Source organism: Lynx canadensis, chromosome B2, assembly GCF_007474595.2.
Source record: "Lynx canadensis isolate LIC74 chromosome B2, mLynCan4.pri.v2, whole genome shotgun sequence".
Classification (NCBI taxonomy): Eukaryota; Metazoa; Chordata; class Mammalia; order Carnivora; family Felidae; genus Lynx; species Lynx canadensis.
In genome coordinates, this window is record NC_044307.1 from 46,027,611 (window position 1) to 46,055,233 (window position 27,623).

Consider the following 27,623-nt stretch of genomic DNA (forward strand, 5'->3'; position numbering starts at 1 on the left):
CAGGTAGGGAAAATGGAAAATTAAAGAGCAAATACTCACATTGACAGATTAAGTAATACCGGGGAACAAGTAAATAGAAGTTACTTGGGAGAACAAATCAGAACATAATTCTAAAACTTGCCGTCTCTGAACTAATTTACTTTAGCTAATTTCCAAATCTTTCCCCTCATTATGAGGGCCTTTTCATCCCTTATTATTGGGTCATTCATTCCCAGATATTCACCTACATTTATATATATTTATCTCACTCATTCCTATTGGAGCTGCTCCTTTACAGAAATAAAAGAATTTCAGATGCAAGTAGCTCTGATAGAAAGCCCTATTCCCGTAAAGAGTTTTGAGGAAACTTTCCCAGTCTCTTTTGAATGGAATCCAGGCAGATTAAAAGTGCTAGTTGTATTCCTGGCACCATGATTTCATTTTAAATTAAGCCAATATACATTTAATTGATAAGATGGGTTGATTATTTTCTACCCCTTGATATTAGTTATAAACTAGTACTTTAACTGGGTTAATGATATTATCTTTAGGGATCCCTATTTTATTTTTAATTTTTTAAAGTTTACTTATTTATTTTGAGAGACAGAAAGCCAGGGCATGTGTAGGGAAGGGGCAGAGAGAGACAGAGGTAGAGAGAGAATCCTAGGCAGATTCCTGTGCTGTCAGTGTGGAGCCCAATGTGGGGCTTGATCATGACCCTGAGCCGAAATCCAAAGTCAGACACTTAACTGACTGAGCTACCCAGGCCTTCCTAGGGATCCTTATTTTAAATGCCTCTGGCAACTTCCCCTTTCTTTCCACTGTGTACCTCTAAACTCACTGATACGATACTGGGACTGCTGTCTCAATTGTTCTGACTTTTAAAACGTCCTATCACTTATTTAATAATATATATCTTATCATGCAGCATAGCATCTGATTTATGATGCAAGTTGTCAATTTTCAAATCAAATAAAATGCCCATAAAATGAGGTTTCCCAAGGAAGACATCCTTGAAAAATAATAGAATGGAGCTTGTTTGAATTAACTGCTCCTTTTTAGCGTACCTTAAAGCAAGCTGTGCTATTAGGAAGCTAGAGTAGTTCAGGTTATATTCCTAACTTCTGAAGAAAACATCAGGAAGGGAAAAATAGCGTGGATGCTCATAAAAGCTCCTCCGGCACCACTGTCATAAGCTGAATATTGCTTGAGATGTCTCGGATTCAGTCAGAGCATAATTATTGGGTTGTTTGGCCCCTGGGTCCAAACACCCAAATGGCTTTTTCCCCCTTTGTTCTTATGAGATGAGGAAAGACTTTAACAAATGAACCCAAAGTGAGATCTCGTTTAATAGAATTCACCCTCTCTTCCCATCTCCCCTGTTCTAATGACCACAACGTCCTTTTCAAAAGAATGTAGCTGTTACAAATCACAGCTGGCCAATTTCCAGTTGGAAAGTTCAATTTTTGTCTATCTACGTACCCTGACAAAATCCCCCTGGATACAGAACCAAGTGATCATTTTAGAAATCCATATTGTCTGGATAACTGCAATGGTTGCACACAGACATCTATTGCCTTTTACCTTTGTCTGTATTGACTCTCAGTGAAACTAATACAAAACTACCAACCCTGACCAATGGAAAAATTTGGAGTTTGGTAGCTTTGATTGCTCATACTGCATGCAGTCAACCACTCAAGCAGCATAGATTAAAACATAAAAGTTTCGGCAATCGCTGAACATTATAAATTCTCATTAGAGTCTCATAATCAAGACATTTGGTTGAGTGGAGCATACAGGTGTAGTAGCCCACATATGGACCCTGTCACATAAGAAGAAAAAGATCGTCTCTTTAAAATGTAAAACAGGTTTTCTGGTAAGAATGTTACCTCTTTCAGGACACAGAAATAAAAGCACTAGTTTACTAGATTACTAGTTACCTGAAAAAGTGCTGATACTGCTGTGGAACACTGTTGCACAAGCTGTGCTTTCTGGAGGACTTAGTGCAGTTTCGAAAGTATAATATGGGGGCGCCTGGGTGGCTCCGTCGGTTAAGCGTCCAACCTCAGCTCAGGTCATGGTCTAGCCGTTCCCAAGTTGGAGCCCCACGTTGGCTTCGGTGCTGACAGCTCAGAGCCTGGAGCCTGTTTCAGATTCTGTGTTTCCCGCCCCCCCCCGCGCCCCCCCCCCCTCCTCTCCTGCCCACGTTCTTTGTCTCTCTCAAAAATAAATAAACATTAAAAAAGCGTTGTATACTATTTAAAAAAAATAAGGAAAGCAACGAGAAGATCCAAGATGAGCTTAGGACGCGTACTAGGACAGTTTGGACTGAAATAGATGATGCAATCAATAGCCAAGTGTGAGAATAGAACCATTAATGAGAAATCTTTAACGTCAAGCAGTTGTTTGAATGTCATCTATTGTCTACAAACTGCAACTGAGCAGGTGACTCTCCTGTTCCACGATTACCTTTTGACTTCTGGGGGACATATTTTCTAGGAGGGTCAAAATACCGCACTTGAAAAATGAGCTATATGCATGAGTGACACAGGCATGACTATATAAAATGTAGAAAGGCTGATTCTTCCTAACCGCATTTCATAAAATTCTCTCGGGGCAACCTATCTTTCCTGTGTTACCAAAATGGGGAAAAATCAGGTTAGCAAATAGCATTCTCTCTACAGCTTTTCTTAAAGCTGTGGAGGATGGCTGCTGTGATTTAGTAGGCCTTTTCCCTCTTTCGTGCCAGGGACTAGGTTTTGCAATATTACCTTGAGGATTTAGCATCTCAGCTTGGCTGTTTCTGACTCTCCAAAATGAGGAAGATGAATTATTTAACATCCAGGAAGCACCAGCTGTGTTCTCTCCTAAAGCTGAGCTTCCCCCACCAGAGGGATTTACAATTGAAATAGGTTTCTAATCTAAATAGGACTACAGTTTGGACAAGTGAACAAGACGAGAGAGTTTTTTTCCTAAGTGGAGAAGAGATATTAGTGAGCATTTCTTAGCGGTTTTCCCAGAGCACCTAGAAATTCTCTAGGGATTATACAGCCTAGCATCTTGCCAAGGGGACGGAGTGCTCCTGACATGAAGGCACAACTCTGAGGCCACTAAAGAAGGGGATTTATAACATGCAATAGGAGGGATTTAGGTTAGGGACAAAGACAATTCTCTTGATGGTCGGTGTTACAGAAGGAGACGAGAGTATGAGAGAACTCTTTCCCTCAATGTTCTTAGAACCAGGGCAGTGGTTCTCAAAATTGTTCTTGAAATTTTGTACCCCAGGGGGCATTCAGCAACATCTGGACACGTTTGTTTTTGGTTGTCACAACAGGGGCGAAGAGGAAGACACTACTAAGTCTAGTGGGTGGGGACCAGAGATACTGTTAAACATTTTATAATGCACAGAGCAGCCCCTCCCAACTAAGAACTATTAGGCCCAAAATGTCAAGAGTGCCAAAGCTTAAGAAAGCTTGACCTAGAGAATTTACACATTTTTTGACTTCTCTCAAATGATTTTAATCAGCCTACCTGGGCCAGTTCTAGGAAATAAAATAATTCTCTCCATTTGTTTAATGAGAATAAAAATGGTTTGCCACCCAGTTGGGTGTGCTCTCAAGATGGGTTCCTCTTCAGGGAAGAGGGCTCTCTTCCCAGGGACTCTCCCTGAAGTTCTCCAGCTGATTCCAATCTTTGTTTTAGGAATTAATTTAAATCCCACTTCATCCCAAAAGCCCGAGGGAAAGACAAAGGTGATCCACTATTCCTTGAACTCCTTTCTATAGCAAGTAGTATCTGCCTACCTCATGGGGCATTTACTGCCTCATGCATTTACTGTATGTACATGACAAGACAACTGTGTTGTGAACTTATCCAACCAAGTCAACTAAACTGTAAATTCCTCACTGGCAAGGGATAGTGTTTCTGCTGCATCAGAAACACACAATCTATTACCAGCTTGCACACAGTGAGAATTCCATAACCCTTTGTTTATTATATGATGATAGAATCCTTTATTCATTATATGAGCCACTGGGTGGCTCAGTTGGTTAAGCGTCCAACTTGGGCTCAGGTCATGATCTCACGTATTCAGGAGTTCGATCCATACATAGGGATTGTTGCTGTCAGCCCAGAGCCTGCTTCAGAGCCTCTGACCTCCTCTCTCTACCCCTCCCCCAATGGTTCTCTCTCTGTCTCTCAAAATACATAAATAAACATTAGATGATAATCAATATTCAATCTCTTCTCTCTGTCTCTCAAAATACATAAATAAACATTAGATGATAATCAATATTCAATCTCTTCGCATCTTCTGAGGCCCCTCAGAGTGGTAGTTATTAAATAAAAGTAGAAGGACTTTGATTGCCAGTTTTCCCCAGTCCAAATTGGGGCAGGAAGAGATCATTTTAAAGTTACATCAAATATATTTCTATTTTCAATGGTTCCTATTCCACAATGCCAGGATATGGACTTTGATTTCTGGTCTTCACAAAAACTAGGCATCAGCATGACTTATTAGAAAAAGAAGAATTATTTAGGGTCATTCTATGTTAATAGAAAAAGGAATAATGAAATATCATAATAAAGAGAAATAGTTTTCTAATAGAGAAGTGTCATGATATTAGTCAGGTTTATTAGGGCTTTAGAGGAGTATTCCAAGAAAAGTGGCAGAAATTCGATCAATTAAGTGAGGTGCACATAAATTGAACTTAATAAAACTGCCTAAATTGCTTTGGAAAAAAATGCTGTAGGGAATATACTTTTATTAGTTCTGGGTGAGGGTGAATTTGATGATACAGTGAAACCTTTTCCACTTTTAATCTTGAGTTTCCCATGAAAACCGTCAGGAATAACTTTAGAAATATTATGTACAACCAAACTAAAGACTGAAGAACCTGTGTGGCCAATGTGTAGTCAATGGTTTAGAAGTAAGAATGTAGGTACTGCGGTAAGAATACTGGCTCCAATCCAGTCTTACTGGACTTTGACAATTACTCAGTCTATGTCAGTGCACAACACCCTATTTGGTAGAACTGCTCCCGAGGATCTACATCAGATATGCCCTGGGCTATCCTTGCCTCCAAAGAATTCAGTTCTCCAGAGATGAAAGAGACTTCTTGACCCGCAGTCTTACTATCTCCAAATTAAAACAAAGAACAACAATCAAAACCAAGAAATAATTACTGAATTAATTAATTACTGAATTAAATAAAGGAAAAATCAAAGTGTTGCTCTAGGACAGTCAGATACAACTCACTGGTTTTTCTATTCGTGAAGACTGAATTCACTGGGTAATTTTTTTTTTAAATGTATTTATTATTTTGAGAGAGAGACAGAGTGTGAGGAGGGGAGAAGCAGACAGAGAGGGAGACACAGAGTCCGAAGCAGGCTTCAGGCTCCGAGCTGTCAGTCAGCACAGAGCCCGATGGGGGGTTCGAACTCACAGACTGCAAGATCATGACCTGAGCCAAAGTCAGACAGACACTCAACCGACTTAGCCACCCAGGCACCCCATCACTGGGTAATTATTTAATGCTGCACTTCACTTTACTAATACAAAGAGTCCTTATGAGAAAAGAAAAAGGCCCATTTCTATTTTATGTTTCTCAACAAGGATTTTTGGCATCCTGCAATTTCTATATACACTGTAACTCTCAGAAGCATACAATGAGCATCTTTCAATCAGTCAAAATGTGAGATATCTTTTGAAGATTATGTTTACCTATTCTGTTCTGAAAAGATTTAATGTGACCTTTTCTTAGATATAAAAGTGACTAATTTGTTTAATGGGAACAAAAATGCTGATTTACCACCCAAGTGGTCACTAAGTTGGTGACATTTGTTAAACCAGATATTACTCAAAACGAAAGTAGGAATTAACCCTTTATTCTTTGTAATCAGTAAAAGTGCTCAGCATTTTAGCTGTGGTTGCTTCACAATTTCAACATCTTAGTGGCCGTTGCTTTACGATTTATGAAAGATGCCTTGTACTTGTGTCCATGCTTCATTTTTGCTGGTTAAATAATCTCATGATTATCTTAACCATTACTATACATCAGGGAGGAAAGACCTCAGGGTGGGATGATTTTTGGGGTCATGGAAAGTTCCACTATCCAACAATCTTCTGGCCAGGTCTTGTGGATGATTAATAACCCTCATGCTTTTTCATCTTGATATTTCTTGGTCCATACCCATAAAATTTTCCTGCTTGGTATTCATTTTTTAAGTCTATAACATTATTGGGATTTTATGCTGACTTCATAACCTTCAGAGTAACTGATCGTAGCAAAATATTTCCTTGCTTATAGAGAGCAGCTTTCCATTGACCTCGATTTTAATGAATACATTTTGAAAAGAAAACATTTATTACCAAGTGAAATAAGCATCTCTGAAAGACTTCTCCCACCAGCAAAGAGTAATTTTTTTTTTTTTAATAAAACCCCTGAGGAGGCTGAATCTGATATAGCACCAATACTGGCTTATTCAAAGCTCTGAATCATTTTGGACTCACCTTTAAGATTCAAGTAACCACACTTTACTGATTGCTTCCCATTTAGTTGTTTTCCTTCTTCACTAGACTAGGTTTCTGGAAAAGAGGATCTGTACTTATCTCTGTAACTCCCCAGGCTAGCGCCGTGTCTGAATCAATGTAAGCATGGAATATATCTCTATTGAGAAAGGCTATTCATTGGGATAAGGCAAATACACAGAGTAGGGAGTTTGGAGTATGGAAGATGCTTGCATATCTTTATAAAGAATGCAACACATGTGTTTAAGACCCAGGACACACGTCAATTTCCCAAACTTAAAAGCCTGCTGAAAGCAAAAGGCTGTGAGGTAAAGAATGAGGTTTACAATAAAAGATTATGGAGCCAGAGAGGAAAAGACCAACAGAATATAATGACCATTTCCAAGGTCGCAGGTAGAAGATGGTTCCAAAAAATACATTATAATGACCAGGGTTCTCCTTCTTCACTGAAGAAAGAACAAATAGAAACACCTATTCTAAATCGATGTGAGGAATAATTTTCTTCAAGAGAGACATTAAATAGCGAATAGGTTACTGAAAGAATGTATAAACAAGGCTTTCTGATACTTGTAGATTAGATAACCTGCCAAAATTTCTCTTAATGAAGGCTTATGAACATTTATGCACAAAACAACGATACTTACGTTAGACCCCTTTAAGGCGCACATGGCACAACTACTGAATAGTATTTAGAAGAGTAAATAAAAGAGGAACCAAATCCCTATCTTATACGCCCCTGCAAAACATAAGAAGAGAGTGGGATACCAAATGGGATAACTTCCTTTTTGTGATACATAATTTCGAGTTTTCAGTGGCCAGGGGCACACATCCTATCATTCATGTGGACTAGGAAGACATCCTTTTACCTCATTCTATCAGGTGATTTATAATTGCCATTTAAACACAATAAGCGAGGGAGTATATGATTTGTGAATCCGCTAGGATGCTAATGGAAAAGCTCTCTACTGACCCAAGAAGGGCACTTAAATTGTTACGGCTCCTATGTGGTTGGAACTACTTTAAATATTCATTGCACTTTAATGAACGTACTTTTCCTTTAATTAGACATGGTGTTAATACTGTTTTCATCTGAATTGATTTGCCACACTGATCTGGGGAAGCCAGGATCTGTTTATGAATGAATTAGAAGTCTCAAGCTTACTAAAACTAGTAGTTAACCTTCCCAGAACTCTTATGTCTCAAAAGGAAGCATAATATTATTTTCACAGGTGAAAAGGTACAAGACATGGGGTGTATTTAGCTGAAGATTAAGTAAAGTTTGGCAAGCTAAGACTGGGAATATTTTGAAATTCCTTAATATCATGTTTTTAATACTCAATATGTGACAATTAAAAAGATCATGAAGTCACTTGATCTTTCATTCATTCAACATGTATCCTTTACTTCTTTCTCTGCACTTATCAAAAGGACGGACTAACGATGGATAGCATTAATGAATTGGTTGCACAGTAGCAAAGCGTGACCACCTCAGGATATGAAGGTATTTAGGTTATCTTGGTGAAAATTAAGGAGTTAATAACAACTTAATAAAAGTGAAGGTCTATTTCAAGTCCTGGTATTATACTTCTTTGAGCTGTCAAGATTTATTACCTTTGGCTGTATCACCATAACAATATTTTTCACGTGCCTCCAGGTTTTCTTTATTAATCTCCTTACAGAAATGTACTAAGTAAGTGTGCCTTTTGAAGTGTCCAGGGATATATTTTCCCAATGGCGAGTAATCCAAGACATCTTTGGAATATAACAAATTGATTAAGACATCATACTTCTGGCCAGTCAATACCAGGTTAAGGAATTATAGGAGAGGATGAAGTTGTTTATTTAGCTAAAGAGCTCCCATGGAGGTAATTTACCTGGTGGGGAAATGGTGTGATTGTTGCTGTCAAGGCAAATGCTCTCTCCTTTGGGACCTCAGAGGCTGAGGCTCAGGGGAAATAGCATTTGCCCCTTATCCTCTCATCCGTTGAAAATTGCTGGATAGGATGGTGGGATCTTCTGGTCTAAGGTCCCTCAGTGTTTCTCAATTTGGTTATCCCTGCATTCATTCACACAAAGACTTCGAAAATACCAATGCTTGGGCCCTTTCCCCAGAGATTCACATTCAGTGGTCTGGGGAGGGGCCCATGGCACCATAAAATTGGAAAGTTCCTGAATTGTTTCTTTGGAGAATCACTGAGCTATGGCAAGTGAAAAGCTGTAACAATTACTTCATAAAAGGATAAGCCACAAGGTACTCTTAGAAGCTTAATCTTGGATGTGGTCCTTAACAAAGTATTTCACAGCATTTTGGAGTTGGTCTACAAATAAATCAGGTCCTTCTAATTTTCATCCAGGGTTTTTCTTGGGACACCTCCTCCCCTGGAACTTGTTGACCTATATTTGTATCTTGTTTTCATAAGTGCATATACTTACAAAAGAGACATCTTAAATCATGGAAGAAAATGCTCTTTTCCTATAGCTTCTATTGAGAAGCCAGAATATTTTGCTTTCTTCCTTAAGCCTATTAAAGATAGTAAAAATCAGTTCCAAAAACTGCTCCAGAAGCACTCTAAAGATAACAATAAATGAACAATTAAGTAAATTATGTCGCAGTCTCTTGCCAGACTTTTGAACAACCGATAAAATTATAATTATGAAAATGCTTGTGAAAAAATGAAAATAAATAGAATCAAAAAAGACATATACCATATATGACAACTGTGTATTTTATAGTTAAAGACTAGAAATAAATTGTGTATAGAATTGGTGAGTGGGATTGTGAGAGATTTTTCACTTGGTTTCCTCATCTTTCCTTGGTGTTGTTATAATGTTGATTTATATTAAAAAATACCTATAATTTATTAAGAAACTACCAGGTGCCAGAAATTTTGAAACTCTACAGAAAGGATATTAATAATACAATTTTTAACAGAAAAATTGAAGGACAAAGACATTAAGTAGCATGTCTGAGTCATAGAGCTAGTAAATGACAAGATCGGATTCAAAGGTTTGTCAGTTTCTTTTTTATTACCCTCTTCATCATTATTTAAAAATTTTAAAAGAGGGACTCAATCAATAAGACCCCTACCTCCCACCTCAATAAAAACATTTGTTACTTTAGGTTAAATGGACTGGATTGTCCATGCTTATATGTTTAACATCATCAGTAAGTTTTCTGGATACTAAGTTGAGGGAAAGATGAAAAGTGAGAATCTCTTATCAGTTTAGTTATCAATTAACGAAATATTCTTCTATCATGAAAAAGTCAAGGAGGATAACATCAAATTAATAAACAACTTTTTGAGGGGCATCTGGGTGGATCAGTCAGTTGAGTGTCAGACTTTGCTCAGGTCATGATCTCACAGTTCATGGGTTCAAGCCCCGTGTTGAGTCTGGAGTCTGTTTTGGATTCTGTGTTTCCCTCTCTCTCTGCCCCTTCCCTCCTCACATTGTCTCTCTCTCCCTCTCAAAAAATAAATAAACATTAAGAAATTTTTTTTTTGATTAAAAAAAACTTTTTGAGAGAAGTTAACTAGAAATATAAACTTGGATATTGTTTAGTAAGTTAAGATGTGATTAGTAACATACTGATAAGATGTGACTAGTTAATAAAAAAAAAAGTCTATAGTTTCTCAGCCTAGAAAGGATCCAGTTCCTTAAAAATAATCCCCAAGGTAAAAAATGGCTGGAAAGAATGAGATGATAATAAACATTAAGTTGCTAATACCAGTTTTATGTGCCATTCCCTTAGAGAGATATGCTCTATCTATGAAAAGGGGTCATTAAACTAGTTCAGACCCTGGGCTTCCCAGGGCCCTGGGAGCTCCAGCAGGGCGCGTGTCTGTCTCTGGGGACACTTACTGGTGCCCCACCATCCCTGTCCTCATGCTCCATTACTCAGGATCTGCCTCCCCCACCCCCAGGAATTTGCCCTAAAGAGATTATCCCACAAACTGCACTGTGCAGGAAGATCTGGTTCCTGGGAAGAGAGAAATGAAAAGCTAGAATTTTCTCACATTTCTTTTAAGCTAGAAGTGTGAATCAGATATGATCCCTGCCCTTAAAAGTCTTATAGTCTTGAAGGAGAATAAGACAGATTCTAAATAGCACATATACTCCTTTGTGCTGTTATACGCATGTTTAATAACATGCTTCACCTCGGTTTCTAATGCAACATTTCATTCATGGAAGGGTAACCTATCCTGTCTAGGAGTTCATATTTTGGTTTGCTAATATTCCCATGCAACAGATTTTCACTAATTTACATCCATCATCTATTTTCTTTCATTAAAATTTTTGCTTGTGCGTAAGTATTTTTTATCTTAAAATATAAAACAAAAGACTGCTGAATGGAATCTTTAGCTTGTAGACTCTGGATAAGTTTCTTTTCCTCATTCAATTTTCATTTCACTAGCAAATAAACACTTGGAACTATTAAAACAGTAAGTGTAACTTGGGTTTCCTATGGACGGAATATACAAATAAGGTTGTAGTACAAGAGCTTAAATTTCACTTGCTTGTATCTTCACTTTAAGATGGGAACTCTGGGGGCGCCTGGGTGGCTCAGTCAGTTGGGCATCTGACTTCGGCTGAAGTCATGATCTCATGGTCCGTGAGTTCGAGCCCCGCGTCGGGCTCTGTGCCGACAGCTCGGAGTCTGGAGATTGTTTCGGATTCTGTGTCTCCCTCTCTCTGACCCTCCCCCGTTCATGCTCTGTCTCTCTGTCTCAAAAATAAATAAACGTTAAAAAAAAAAAAAATTAAGATGGGAACTCTGGCCCCTGAAAACTTTTACCCTTACATTTCTGGGAGTCTTTCTGCTCTCTTTATTATTTCCCAAAACACTTTCCATGGTCTTCCTCTCCAGTCCCCTGGTTGATTGCCATTAACGTGAGCTAGCACTGGCACTGGTCCTGACTCTCTGAAGTTGGTGCTGTGGTCTTCAGATGTGATTCTGTGAATTCTCTTACTGCTAGGTTGCCACATAAAATACGTGGCACCCAGTTAAATCTGAATTTCAGATAAGTAAAGAATGCAATATATAGGATGCATTTCTACTAAAAAATTATCCTTTGTTTATCCAAAATTCAAAATTAACTTGGTGCCTCGTATTTTTACTTGCTAAATCTGACAGCCCTACCTTGTGCCCAAGCCATACCATGCTTCCTGCAGTCTCTCGTGAGCTAAAGTCACATGTGTGCTATATACAGGTGGGGAAAATGGCTCTCTTTTCCTCTTCTGATGGCCTTCTGTCTCTTTATTATTTTTAAGTTCATTTATGAGACTGATTTACTTTGAGAGAGAGAGAAAGCATGAGTGAGGGAGGGCAGAGAGAGAGGGAAAGAGAGAATCCCAGGCAGGCTCTGCTCCATCAGTGCAGAGCTCCACGTGGGGCTCAAACCCATGAACCACGAGATCATGACCTGATTTGAAGTTGGACGCTTAACCAACCGAGCCACCCAGGCGTCCCAGCCTTTTGTCTCTTTAGCCCAACATTGCTTGTGCCATCTTAAGACCACTCATAGGAACAGCTTTCAGTGTCTTTCTGTGGCCATCTATCTTCGGGGTTTAGACAGCCTTAGAATGTCAGACTCACTGTGGTGGGCTTTTTTTCCCCTGTTCTCTTAGACATTTCCCCCAATGGCTTGTCCCACAGACCTCCTTATTGGCTAGCTCCTCCCAGACAAGTCAATTTACGTAATGAAGGCTACCAGCTCTCTTGGTTCATGAGGCACATACAGTTTTATTTCATCAAAGACTTTCAACAAATAATAAAACTTAGACTGTGATTAAGGAAACTGCCTTCAAAGTACCTCTAACGTGCGTGGAAGTGTTTCCTACCTTTGGAAGCACTTAGGGAAGCTCTGTGGAAAAAGTGGCTTTGGGGCTCCAGCATTTAAGAAATGTGTGCGAATTTGACAGTGTGAAAGAAATTCCAAGCAAATGTAACAGTATGAGTGGAGGTAAGAAGACAGGAAAGGTCAGGGTTGGCTTACTTTGGTTTGGTGACAGCGTAAGATGTACAGCAACTGGAAACTATAAGGAAAGTTGGTGCTCTGGACAAGGAAAGTTCTCCATGGCCGTGGTCAGGAGTTTGTAATTTCTTCTCCAGGCAATGGGAAGCGCTTGCAAGATTTGGTTAGAAGAAAAATACAATCAAGAGATGCTTATAGTCCTGTTACACAGGCTACATTCCAAGTGTGAGAAATTATAGGAGAGAGATTAGTTTATCACATAAATAAAGTAGGTAAGGAGTAATGAAGTCCCAAGGGAGGGACAGGAGAAAGAAAAGGAAAAACAGAAATTTGAAAGAGACCTTGGTCTGAAAACTTGGTAATCATTTTAATCAGCAGAGTTTTGTTTTGTTTTTGTGGGTTTTTTTTTTTTTTTAAATTCCCAATGCCCATGCCACTTCGAGACTAATTAAATCAAAATCTCTGGAGATGAGACCCCCACATCAGTATTGTCAAATCTCCCCTCGTGATTCCAACACTCAGCCAAAACCGATCACCACTATTGCAGAGCAGGAGTTCTCTCACTTCCGTAGGAATCAGAGTCACCAAAGGGCTTGTTGGGCACCATTGCCAGAGTTACGGCAGATCTGGAATGAGGTCTGAGAATTCGCATCTTGAACAAGTTCCAGGTGGTGTGGGTGCCGTTGGTCCAAGGACCATGGTAGCAGAACTTCTGCGGTGGAATGATCAGGACCTAACAGTTAATTAGCTATTACTATGTATATGTCTTGGCTGGTTGGGGGGAGGGGGAGAAAGAGTTAATTATAGGTGACTGAGATTCTGAGCCTGAGTAAATGGCAGCATAGAGGTGCTATTCAACAGTCATAGACAGTGGAAGAAAATAGATGTTGGGCTTGAATGAGAATATGGAGAGAAAAGACAGCGAAAAAGAGTGTTTTATGGGGGGCCATTATAAAAATGGGAACAGTAAGAAGAGGGAGCCAGTAAGAAGTAGAGAACCATCAGAGACACAGAAGGAGAACCAGAATGTCACAAACACCTAGCAGGGAGAAAGTGGTGAAGGCTAGCTCTGCTAAGAACATCACAAAAACGTAACCTCTGAGATACTTCCAAACCCAGTGAACACAGAGAACCAAGGTCCCACATTTTCCTTATCTGCTCTTTACTATCCTTAGCAAAGAGAGGTCAGAATGATAACCCTGGAGGCAGCTTAAGGTCTTTAGTGCAAAAAACAGAGGGATCTGTATCCCTCACACTGCACTTACTAAGGAAATAAGGATGACGACCATATGACAGAAAGATTTTCAGCTTTGAGGGTTGAAACAAAAGGCTTTTCACCTAATCTGGCTAAGGGCAGAGTATCAGTGCTCATGGAGTTAAGCCCCTAGCAGCTGTTAAGAATTTACAATGAACCCGGTGCTGTTCTAATGCCGTATAGGGCTCCTGCTCACAGTGGGGTTCATGGATCAGTGGCATCGGCATCACTTGCTAGAAATGCAGACTTTCATCCACACCAGACCTCCTGGAACTGAATCTGTATTTTTTTTTTTTTTTCAACGTTTATTTATTTTTGGGACAGAGAGAGACAGAGCATGAACGGGGGAGGGGCAGAGAGAGAGGGAGACACAGAATCGGAAACAGGCTCCAGGCTCTGAGCCATCAGCCCAGAGCCCGACGCGGGGCTCGAACTCACGGACCGCGAGATCGTGACCTGGCTGAAGTCGGACGCTCAACCGACTGCGCCACCCAGGCGCCCCGAATCTGTATTTTTGAAAATATCCCCAGGTAACATTTAGAGCTTGAGGTAACAATTAGAGCTTGAGAAGCACTGCTTTTAGGTATCATGAACTCATTTAGTCTACTCAGTGCTATGAGGTAGGGACTATGAGGAGGGAGCTGAGTTCTGAAGAGGTTACAACATTTGTACAAAGTCATACAACTAACGGGGCAGAGCAAAGATCTACACCCAGATAATCTAGATCCATAGACCTGGATCTGACTTGTGTTACATCAATGCTCAAGAAACTCTTACAATGTCCCTTCCTATCGTCGCCGTACCTTCCACCGCGGTGGCTCTTATCCAATGCTTCTAAGGTGCCTGTCGTCCCCTTTGTTCTCTTGTATCTACCATCCAAGCCATGCACGTTAACCTCCTCACCCCTTAGATCTCAGCTCATAGTCACCTCCTCAGAAGGCAGCAGTATCCAACACCCCAAGACTTGGTATTCCACCCTCACAGTGCCATTTTTCTTCCATGATAATCTGTAGATGTGAATTCGTGTGATTTTTGCCTTTTTTGCCAGGCTTAAGCACCTGGAGGGCAAATGCACATCTGTTTTGTACCTCATGGAATTGCCAGGGACCAAGATGGAGCCTGGCACAGAGTCGACACAATCATTACCTAGATGAGTGTGCACAGGAATGACTTTCAAATCAAATGTGCACCTTCCCCACATTAGCATGAACTATAGTGCCAATCAGAACTGAATACTCTCGGGGGCACCTGAGTGGCTCAGTTGGTTAAGCGTCCAGTTCTTTGTTTTGGCTCACGTCATGATCTCACAGTTTGTGAGTTGGAGCCCTGCATCTGGCTCCGCTCTGACAGTGTGGAGCCTGCTTGGGATTCTCTCTCTCTCTCTCTCTCTCTCTCTCTCTCTCTCTCTCTGCCTCTCCCCTGCTCCTTGCTCGTGCTGTCTCTCTCAAAATAAATAAATAAACTTAAAAAAAAAAAAAGAATACACTCTCCCTCCAGGTAATTAAGAAACCTGGTGAGGTGAAAGAACAGACTTGAACATTCAAAAGAAGTGTAAACTTTGAGGCTGAACCTGATCCATCCAGGCAAGCCTCCACCTGCCACAAACATTCAGGACCTCCTGAGGCTATGAGAACCCTGTGTATGTACAACCACTTTCCAGAATCCAGAGCCAGTAAGTACTCTGCCTTCAGCCTTTGAGGCAGCAGAGGAAAGTCAGAGTGGCCCACGTGAGGCCTCCCCGTATTGGCAGGGTAGCTCTGGAGGGAAAACATTGGCTGTTCTAACACAAATCCTATAACTAAACAGAGTCCATTCATTCTGAGTGCTGCTCATCAGGTACCTTTCAGAGGTCCCGAGTTTCTCTGAATGACAGAGAATAGGCCTTGATTTCAGTGAATGGCTCTGCCATAATAATTGTGAGAAAAGCACGGATTGCAACGTCACTTTAAAAATACGCCCCACTGTAATTTCGTGTCTCATTTTCCCAAATACTCTTGCTCCTATGGATAGTTCCTATACCTTGTGTTCTCATATTATATTAACATAATTAGGCTAACTAGGCCTTAATGTTGCCACTCTCGTGAAAAAAAAACTGCAAAGGGCCTTGAGAAAAATGCTGCTGATGTTTTTTTCTTAAAGAGATGGTTAGATTTAATTTCAACATTTTTGGAAAATATTGAACGACAGTAATCAGCTTTAAGCTTAACCAGGTGACAGTTCCCAACGACAGCTGATACGGACGAGGGTTTCTCCATGCGGAAGAGCTGCTTGCTAATTCTCCAGGCATTTCCTCAACATCTCTATCACGTGCCTGAATGATATGGCTATAGGCTCAACTACTCAATTTTCTTAGGGTGTTCTTGGTCTGAATTGACACGTTATTTCAAGCTCAGCCATGAATGAGGAATCCAGAGGTCCACCTTGTGTCTTAGACCCGAGCTTTTCAAATGCTCAAATGCATGAATCACCTAGGGGCTTTGTTAAAATGCAGACTCCTGTCAGGTGAGATGCGGGAATTTGAATTTCTAATAATGTCCCAGGTGATACTGATGCTGCCTGTCCATATGTAACACTTTAGGGAACAAGGTCTTAGAAAACAAAATGAAACTGATTTTGTTTACAATGCAACTTGGCACCCTTTTTAACCAGAAGCATTGCCTAAACGTTTCTGCGTGCCAGGGCTGGGATAAATGTAACCCTATCGACCAGCACAGGGGCAGAAACAATCCAGAGAAATGAGTTACTCCCAGGATTCCACCCTGGGGAGGGGGCCCCAAGGTGATCTGTTTGACTCAGGGAAGAAACAGACTTGCTGTTCAATCTAGAGCCGTCTTACACAAATCTAGAGTCTAGGAATTTCCAGACTCCTTTTTTAAAAATATTTATACCGAGCACATACAGAAGTGCTTGGAAGTATCTAGAATAGGCTTGAACATATGCTGATGACTCTAAAATTGAATTAAAAGCAATGTGGTCCAATAATGATGTAACAACTATTGGGTTAAAATGGAAAATACTCTCCAAACACAATGTATTTTGAAACGCAAAATATAATAGCTTGTTTCAGTTAAATAATGTCTATAATAGAAAAGGCTGAGAAAATAACTGTTAGAGCTTATCATTGCTTAAAGTGGCATGAGAGGCAAAGGAGTGGTTTCTTTTGGAGGGGGGAGTGGCCTTAGTTCTTCCTGCACTCCCACCATGTTGTGTCTCTTTGACTTCTTTTCTCCACCCTTACCCCAAGCTCTTGGTGGTCCTGCACCACTGAGGGAAACACCAGCAGATCAACTGAGAGTAAGAAAAGAAGAATGGAGAGAACCATTTCTGTTCCTTTTTTTTTTTAAACCATCCCTTAATCCTTGAATTTCAAACATGAAGAGAGTATAAATAAAATTATGAAAATTATTTACTTTAGTTAAAAATAGGTCTTTGTTGAAGCCAAGGAGAAGGAGATAGCTCCCCCATCAAGCAAGCCTTTTGCCCATTTGGATGCTCAGTGTTGGAGGAGGTCATTAAGAGGACATGACCTCTGATTGACCCATAAGCTTGACCTGGGTAATCAGAGGCTCCTGACCTCTTCCCCTGGCCTTGCAATATACATACTGTCCATTATTCTCACAGTGAGAGATGTTTTCAAGGATGCAGCCCTGAGAAAGCAATGTGTTGTTGAGACCATCTGGACGGTGTATGTAACTGAACACAGGCTTCTATACAGACTTTTAAGATTCTCACAGGCAGGTATAGAGATCTACTCATCTTGTGGCTGCCCAGGACAAGCCTCATATAGAAGTTCTCTTGCTCATTAAACCTTGACACCTACCAATCTAGGATGGCCTGCTTCTTTCTTTGGTCTCTCTTTGCCTTCTTTGTATGGAGGAACAGTTTTATTTTATTTTATTTTTTAATGTTTATTTGTCTTAGAGAGAGAGAGAGAGAGAGAGACTGAGAGAGAGACAGAGCTTGAGTGGGAAAGGGACAGAGAGAGGGAGACACAGAATTTGAAGCAGGCTCCAGGCTCTGAGCTCGACACAGAGCCCAACATGGGGCTCAAACCCACAAACCATGAGATCATGACCTGAGCCAAAGTCTGGTGCTTAACTGACTGAGCCACCCAGGCACCCCATATTTTATTTTATTTTTTAAGTTTATTTATTGTTGAGAGAGAGAGAGAGACTGCAAACAGGGAAGGGGCAGAGAGAGACAGAGAAACAATCCCAAGCAGGCTCTGCACTGACAGTGCCCATATGGGGCTCGAACTCCCCAACCGTAACATCACGACCTGAGCTGAGATCAACCGTCTGACGCTCAACCTTGACTAAGCCACCCAGGTGCCCCGTGTACAAGGAACAGTTTTTAAACCAGTCAGAAAAATTTAATAAACCAACTTATCCTGACTCGGTGGCTAGGAAATATATATACAATAACTTCATTAGGAAACCGTGATTACCACTATTGAACAGCATAGTTCAGATCTAACCAAACACATCTACTTTATTCCACAGGAAAAATATTCTAGAATATATTCCCAAATCCACCGTAATGATAGTCATCTACTACCTAGTGGAACGTTACATCAGAATGCTGGAACTTGAAGTCCAGATTGGTGATGGGATTTGTCCATTAACACACAACTGATCTTTAAAGAACTGGGCTTAGAACTTAGAGCTCCTGAACATTTCCCAATTTACTCCCCATTGTCTTATCCCAACCTATATCATCAATTATTTTTCCTGATGCCAATTTAAGACAAAAACACCCAAGCTTGTCTGGGACAAAATACCCTATCTGAAAACTGTACCACACTGTAGGTTTCCCACTTGCAGTTGATCAAGGAGCCTCGCCATGGTTTGTTTTGAGTTGACGTGAAATGATATTAAAGATGAAATCATTGGCCAGTGAGGCATTTGCTAAACAATTTGCAGCAGGTTCCTGGGTCAGCATACAGTAGGGGTTTGCCCAGACTGGAAGTTTCACTCCCTTATGGATGAATAAGAGAAGTGAAGCTTCTTTTCCCCATCTTATGAACTAGTGGATCTGAGTGAGCCAGCGGACACTGTGAAAGATCAATAGTGGTCTTTTAATGCAGATCTGAGATGACTTGGGAATTATGGCACGAGATTTTTCTTAGACAAAGGCCTGTTGTTACAAAGAATGGCGCAGAGCGTGATGGGACCTAATGTAGTATTGTGATTAAGAATTCAGTATGGACACCTGTATTCAAATCCCAGCTCCAACGTGTACTATCTCAGGGACCTTGTACAAGTCATTTAACCTGGTCGTTAGCTTCCTTACCTATAAAATGAGAATAAAAATACTCCCCTGACTCACAAACTTGTAACAATAATATGCTATGTATAAAGCACAATAAATCTGAACATTCAGTAAGGTAGCAATGTTTTCCCCCATCAAGAGACAGAATCAGGAAGGTAAGCTTAAATCAAAATATCCTGAGAGAAGACTCTGACATGGATGTCTTACAAGATTTTAGAATAAATTAGGGAAAGAGGTCTGGAAGAACCAAACTTTCTTGGAAATCTCTAAAATAATGTTGGTCCTCACTTTCCATGTTGGCTTAGGTTGCCCTTCCATTGAGTCTGGAATGAAATAATCAATGGCAATATCTTCCAAACCTGGAAATGTCCCCACAGAAGTGCTGTCCTTTATTAAGAAACAGGAAGATCTTTCTTTGCTCCTGTTCTTAAATATGGTATATTGAAGCACATACACTTCAGTTCAACATCTATTCATAGGTGTGGGATTAATGAAATTTAGTGGGAAGAACAGGCTGCAGGGGAATCAAATCTGCTTCATTTCTTTCTCACCATTTGCTATGGACCCCATTTGCCTGCTTCTTCTTTTTACTTGTGCATTTTACTGTGGCCAGAGTAAAGATCTTGGAGTCCAGAGTGGTCCTTGCTTAAGGATTTTGAGCACCTGATTCATTTTATTCAAGAGACTGGGTTCAGCAATATGTTATGTATTCAACTTAGAAATTCAGTCTAGCCACATTGTATTAACTTATACAATATGTAGTTTACTAGGTGGGGAAAAAAAAAGGTCTCTAAACTATTGGGGCCAAAAACACTTTATAGTAATCTGGAGAATGTAGAGACTACCTTTAAAAATAAAATTATGCCACAGAGGTATGAAAAGTGATGATAATTTTGTGATATTACAGTACAAATGTACAAAATAATCAACAGACTAATCAATGATGTGAATACTATCTATAAAGAACTGAATTAGGTTGGGGGGAACGTAAATAGCATAGAAGGAATATAAGACATGACTTCGTGCCTCATCTGGAGTATGATAATGGATATAATAATATAAAGATTTTAATTAGAGACAGCCTTATAGAGTTCCTATCATGGCAGGTGTAGGGATTGCAGATTTGGGCATCTTTTCCACACAGTTTTTGAAAATGTGTATGTTTCATTTCTTCTATAGTATTCTAAGCTGACTCCTGCTTTTTCATACCACTTTATCTGAGACTCTGTTACCAGCCAACTTTCCAGGTCTCTGCTTCTCTGGATCACCTTGGCAAGATAATCGTGTTTATCAGAAGTTCTAAACCATTCTGTGCTCAGGACTACTTGGGTGTCCTCGTGATATTTGGAAGATGTCCTTCCAATGGTCAGAACTGTTTCTGGTCGCTTCTTTCTGTCAATCGGTGTTTCTACATCTTCAGACTATCTCTGAGAACTGACCTGCTGCTTCTTCCGTGTCAAGAGATTGCCAATCCCTGCTCACATTGTCCAGCCAGTGCTATTTATTTTGCATTTTCCCACAACTCCTGCTTCCCTGCCTATCAATGGCATCTTCCACCATGAAAATTTTCCATATTGAGTTGGGAAGAGAGGTGACCCAAGTATGAGAGAGGAAAGCAAAATGAATTAGAGGGCCATAAAAGGTAAGTACAAAATTTCCCCTCAAATCGCATACACCAGAAGTTCTCAAACTTTACCATACATCAACATCCCAGGGACACTTCTTGAGAACCACTGCCACATGTGAATCAAAATCATCTCCAAATAACATGTAATCAAAACAAGAGGCCATCTCATTTTGCTCTGTGACAAGGAGCCCTTAACCTAGACATCCTTGGAGACCCTTTGATAGGATTCGAGCTCTCCACGGTACTCCACAAATTATATTTTATATTACATTAGCATGTGTGAGATTGCATCTGGATGCTTGAGAGGACCCACTGCTCTCAGAAGACACTCAAAGGATGCATTTTCCCAAACATTATCTTCTATAACTCCCACTGATGCCATGCAGTGAGAGTCAAGCCAGCACATGTATGGAAGCATTGACATTAGAATGGAGCAGAATAGGGCTTTACAGTTTATAGAGCCAAGGTGTAATTTTCCTGTTCTTTTTATGGTTAATAGAATAATTCTATTAATACTATTACACTGGCCTTTGTAATCAATTATTCCATTCTTTCATGATTATACACTGACTCCTACCAAGATGTAGATCCACCAGTCAATCAGCCAAAAAGTTTAGATGGAGCGCCAATGATAGGCCTAGTATGGTGTTGGCTCAGTGAGGAACCTAAAGATTGCAGAATCCCTGCTCACAGGCAACTCTCAGTGAGGATACTGACATACATTACTTGTAAGCCCTGTGAGAATAAGAACCTTGTTTTTCTGACCCCAAATTCTGTCTCATGTGCCTACAAGAGCCCCTAGCAAATCACAGGAGCACAGCTAAATATTAAATGAGTGAATTAAAGACCTCAGGGGTTTATACTGTAAATGTCATAATGGTTTTGACGGATAAACAAAATATTCACAGTGGCTGATTGGCCAACGCTCTTACACCTGGAGAGTACTGCTGAATAAAGGAAATAAGGGACCCAATTAATAATGCACGTTAATAATCTGCAAACTTGCCTCCACAGGGAAAACAAATTGAAACTTAAATATGACACAGTTTCAAATGGCTTTTTACACCAGATGTCCGGCATAGGTAAGAACTCAGTTAAAAGATTAGGCTAGAAGATCACCTCTCCCTCCACTGCATCCTTTCCTGTAGCAAGTGATAATGTTGATGGCAAAGGATTCGGGTAACAAAAAGCATGCTGCCCAACCACATATATTCATCATGCTTCCTTCGATAAGTGTGAAGCAGGCAAGCCCTTCCTTACCTAGATTTCAAGCTGATGAATCATCTGTCTAGTTTCAGTAAACCCCAAGGGACTGCTCAGCTTTGTAAAGCTGAAACCCTGTCAGCCTCTGGATGCATTTAAACAAGGACAACGTGTTAAAAGGAGGCAGGTTATGAGGTTTCCTGAGGAATCCCTAGTTTCTAAGTGCACAAAACTCTCCTTCAATGCACAGTAAAGAGCCTTTGTATCTAAAATAACCCCAGAAAGTTATTTTTAAATCGTGTATAGATGCTGACTATCTCAAATACATAAAGAGAAATATTAATGATATTCGGCCATCCATTTACCCAAACGAGGTCCCTCTTATTCCATTATTTCCATGGAAGCACACACATAGCCTTATACACGTTAGAAGAAAGAAAATTCCTCCTTCTTGGGAAACACCTGTCCTGGGAGTTCTCCGTTGTGCAGGTTCTGAGCACACACAGGGTCGAGCATACAAATGGTGCAGTGACTCTTTTGGAAGTCACATTTGTCCCTGAAACTTCAGTCACCTGGAGACTGCATGCCTCATTGCCTGCAGCAGCTCAATCCTGACAGTGTAGGATGAGTTTAGAAATCTCATTTGAGCAACAAAATTTGAATCGAGAGTTCAAACAGCATAATATGTTTAATGCTGAAATAATCTTTTTTTTTTTTTTTTTGCAACTTCTGCTGACTGTGGAATTTTTCTTTTTTCTTTGCTATTGGGCTATCATCTTGGTTTGGTTTGGATATTGTGACGGGAAAGGAGGGTAACAGGACTCAGTCTACGGGAACATCTGTTACCTGCACATCCCCATTTTTACACATAGAACGTCTCTGCTTCTTTTTCTATGCTAACACACTTACACATAATTCCTGAAATCCCTACTACATTCATATCCACTGCTTCCAGACACACACTCACAAGGCACCAAAACACAAAATCGCTACATGTCAAAATCAAACCAGGCTGAAGATGTAAATAGGTGAACATGGCACCAGGTGGATGTGTAATCAGTAATAAGAAATACATCGAGCCCCATAATGAAAAGAAATCCCCCAAATTGTTTAGGATTCCCCCTCCCCCTTCCATTCACTGATTTATTAACCCTGAACAAAGATGTAATTGCAGGGTCTCAGAAACAACTTTTTTTTTTCCATTTTTTTTTTTCATTTTTTGGCATTTGTTTTGTTTGGCTTTGAATTTCTTAATATCTAGTCGTACCATTCATTGCCTGTTTTCTTCACTCAGTTGCCCATCTTTCCCCCTCCGCCCCCAAAATGAAAGAAGCATTAGCTTCTGAGTCTTAAGGATGAGACCTCTGCATTTTCTTTGCTTGTTTAGGGCAAGAAATGAAGTGCTGCCTCTTTAATTGGCAGAAGCATGCAGGAGGAGCGTACCTTTAATTTAGTGCTGGGATACCTCACTTGCACCCTGGCTGTTGTCTTATTGGAGACGGCAGCCTGCCTGAGATCCTCTAGCACTGAAATAATATCATCCAGCACGCATTTCTTATCCTGATTTTTCAACACACACAGATGGGAAAAAGTATAATTATAGCCCTTGTGGTTCACCTTCATTTCCAGCACGGCTCGGTGGGTCTGCAGGATCCCCTCAGCCTGGAGCAAAATATTGTCCCCGGGTGGCGAGAGGAGGATCACCCTGCCATACCTCCCAGGGGTGTGTAAGTCCGAATAGAGCTGGCTTTTGGACTGGTCCAGGGGGAAAAGGCTGCTGGCCAGGCTGCGCTCGATCTTGGCCAGGCTGTGGCTGGGAGCGACCAGGCGCTCCAGGTCGCCCTCGGGCTGGAAGCGGTTGAGCGCGCTGAGGCCGAAGGTGATGGTCAGGACTGCGGGCACGGTGAGGAAAAAGACCGGGTGCCGGCTCACGCACAAGCCCAGCCTGTGGCAGCACGACTGGAGCCCTCTGCGAAGCACCTGCCGCAGCATCCTCCACCAGATCCAGCTCGCAGGCGCTCCCGGCCGTCTTAAAAAGCACATGTGACATGTGTAAGCGCCGGGCCACCCCCCCCCCGCTCCCCCATCCCACCCCCCTCCGGGCCAGCCCCCCTCCCCAGCACCGCCGCGTCCCCACCCCTCCGCGCTCACCCCCAACCACTCCGCCTGGTCTTTCCCCGGCCCCACCTCCATGCGCTCCTACTACTCTTTCAAACACTGCAGCAAGTTGCAGCAAGGCGGGCAAATATCGACAGCGCGCTGCGGGGGCACCGCGGGGCCCACCCCTCCCCGGCCTCCCCGCGCCCTCGCCGCCTCCCGCGCCCCTCTCACCGCATGAGCAGCGTTCCCTCGGTCTAGCCCTTCATCTCGGTGCTGCAGTCCCCCGGCCTCCCTCGCTGGAGGTGGTTCCGTGCGGAGCGTCCCACAGATGTGGATTTCCTCTCCGTCCTGATGGGGTTCGGTGCCTAACTGGAACCATGTGCCTCGGTGTTGTAAGAAGCAGACATGTGCCCCAAAAGGGGCGGAGGGGGGCGGGGAAGAGAGAGACTAGAAGGGAGGGAGCGAGGTGGGGGGGGGGGCAGCTAAGCTTTTTTTTTAAGATGCTGGCAGTTATTTTTAGAGTTTTGTTTTCCCTCTTCCCTCCTGGCTGGAGTGAATGGAAGAGGAAACTGGTGAAGGTGCTGCTGGCCCATTGGAGCAAAGGCAGTTAGAGCCTGCGGGGGGGAGATTGGGTGTACGGGGGGGGGGGGTGGAGGGAGGGAGCTCGAGGGCTCCTGGAGGCCAGCAGCCGTTTTGCCCCTCCAGTTTCCCTGTGCCCTCGAAATCTGCTTTCCTGCCGAAGGAAAAAGAGAGCAGAGAGGATGATGCTGCATTTTTAACATACCACAAAGCATGCAAGGGATTTCCTTGCAACACCTTCCCGCCGTGATTCCAGACTAGTAGGCTGCAGCCGAGGGCTGCCAGAGACCCCATTTGTGGGTGGTGCGTTGGGGCTCTAGAGATCCCTTCCTTGATCTGGTGATTGGAGAGGAGGCATTTGCCAATAGCAGTCGCCTGTGGCTTGGTGTGTGTGTTTGTGTGTGTCGCGGGTTGGTAGTGAAGATCCACAGGCAGTGTGTAGTTTCCCATAAAATATTACGTTCACTTCCTGTACTTTTGAAGTTTAGGACAAAAAGTTCTTAGTTTCTGGTTTCAGTTCCCTTTCCCCATTTTCCCTTCCATCAGATTTATTCTGATATGAAGTAGACCCAGAGGCTATCTAGTTTTCTCTTGTGAGTGGAATTACAGAAACAAACATTTTGGGACACCCATCACATAGGTTTTGCCTCAATAAAGAGGGTGACAGGGCTAGGAGGAAATACACTGGAGTCGTTTAATATGTAAAACAGTGAGTCTCCTTCACCACAGAGGAGAGAAAACTCCCACCAGGTACAATTCCTCCCTGAGTACCTAACCCTGTAAAGATGAGAAACTCTCACCTGCAGATCCCATCAACTTCAAAAACTTTACTATTAGTAAGTGGATGTGTGTATTCTATTTTTTTGCTGATTGGGCCTTTCACAAGGCCCAGTGTTCTGGAAAGAATGTGAAGAACCCTTGAAGACAAGTTCTAAGTTTGGTTGTGAACTGGAGACCTGCTTTCCAAAGTTTCTGTTCTTTTTGCACTGACTTCATAGAGAAAATGGGGATTCAAAACATGATTCATTCACACTTTCTTAATCATAGTAAAATGACCCACTCTTCATCAGATACTTGAGATATGCCCACGTGTGCATACAAAAAAGCTGAAAAATCTCATCCTCTTAATAGATGAGTTTTATTTTTCCTAGTGGAATCAGTTTTTCAGTTAGAAGACTAGAGAGACTGCAGGCAGCTCAGAAACAGGGGCAATGGTTAATTAAGGGCAACAGTTTAAAGGTGGTGTTATATAGAAGATAAAAGAAAAAATTCCAGCCTTTAAAATTGAAATTGACCTTGAAGACCAGTCTGTTTGCAGCACCCCACCCCCTACCCCCAGGCCAATAGCTTCTATAAATATCCCTGATGGTTCTCCACCCAGCCCTTGCTCCTGTATGAGATTTCTATTCTTCTATTCTATTCTATTCCATTCCATTCCATTCCATTCCATTTATTTAATGCTTTTATATCAGCATGGGTTTAGGGGTATTTATAAATATTTCTCTTGTGCTTGGATTAGAATTCAATACTTTGTTTCCTTTGTTGCTCAGATTGGTTCCACTTTGCCCACTGGGTGCTCTGTCTCCCTTTGACATATCTCATTATTATTGGGTCCTTTAAAAAAAAAAAAAGTATTCCATATTTTCCAGCACTAAAAGATATTCCAGGCTTGTCTTGTATCTTTTTTGTCTGAGTATCAGCCATTTCTCGAGAAGCCCTGGTTTGTTTATTAGACAATGGTATTAGAAACAAAGATCTGGGGGCGCCTGGGTGGCGCAGTCGGTTAAGCGTCCGACTTCAGCCAGGTCATGATCTCGCGGTCCGTGAGTTCGAGCCCCGCGTCGGGCTCTGGGCTGATGGCTCAGAGCCTGGAGCCTGTTTCCGATTCTGTGTCTCCCTCTCTCTCTGCCCCTCCCCCGTTCATGCTCTGTCTCTCTCTGTCCCAAAAATAAATAAACGTTGAAAAAAAAATTAAAAAAATAAACAAAGATCTGGGTGCTAAGTGTGCTGCTTGCTGTTGGGGTGTCATCACTTCTAAACCTTCTCCACCGACAACAAGGAAATACATGGGTGTGCAGATTTTCCTCAGCTGACAGTGGGGTGATGTCCTAAAAAACCCATGGTAAGTTGAAAATATTGCAAGTTCAAAATGCACTTAATACACCTAAACTACCAAAACCATAGCTAAGTCTAGCCTACCTTAAACGTGTTCAGAGCACTTACATTGGCCCGCAGTTGGACAAAGCCGTTTAACATAAAGCCTATTTTACAGTAAAGTGTTGAATATCTCATGTAATTTATTGAATATGATATTGAAAGTGAAAAACAGAATGGTTGAAGGCGTATGGGTTGTTTACCTTCCTGACTGCATGGTGACCTGGAATCTGTGGCTTAGTGTCGCTGCCTAGCATCAGGAGAGATGATCCTACTGCATGTGGCTTGCGAAATTCAGAGTATGGTTTCTACTGAATGCACAACAACATAAAGTTGAAAAATTGTATGTCGAGCCATTGTAAATTGGGGACTGTCTGTATACTAATCTGTGCATGTGTATATCTATAAATAGTTCTTTATTTAGCTCTTTGTATCTAGATTAAGCTAAACATGGGTTTATATATGTCTCCAACTCCAATCTATTGCCACATGGGTCATTGAAGCCTCTTTCCCATGCTTACCTGTAACCTCCTTACCTGTCACTTCAACAGTGACAAATTGGCTCAGTGGCTGATCTTTGAATGATCTTTCAATAATAAAAACATTTTTTTTTGGAAAAAAATTGAAGGAAAGAAGAAAGTCATGGCTTCTTAATTTTGATACTGTAAAAAGCTAAGGGCAAATACTATTATGGGTTCATTAGAAAGATAAAGCATATGCTCAAAAGAAGGGGAATGTTAGCAATATTCCAGATTAACCTACAGGATATTAATTTGCACTAGAATATTAGTGGATATCAATCGCATGATAATTCTAGTAAACCTGATTGAAAATAAAGCTTAAAATAAATCTGAAAGTGGTGCATTTAGAGGCCAATCAGTTACAACACAAATATCTGTACTGGTTTGTTCATATAGGATTTGTCTTTTCTGATGTGTGTTGGTCAATATC

General features: G+C 41.3%; 1 protein-coding gene across 1 annotated transcript in view; it reads right to left on the reverse strand.

Moving 5' to 3' along the window:
* The window catches only part of PTCHD4 (patched domain containing 4), a 180,750-nt gene extending 156,868 nt beyond the window's left edge, over nt 1-23,882 (reverse strand). The window contains exon 1 of the mRNA XM_030315675.1: nt 23,457-23,882. Within this exon, the coding sequence (XP_030171535.1) occupies nt 23,457-23,882 (426 nt within the window). The remainder of the gene's footprint in view (nt 1-23,456) is intronic.
* Nucleotides 23,883-27,623: the final 3,741 nt, after the last annotated feature.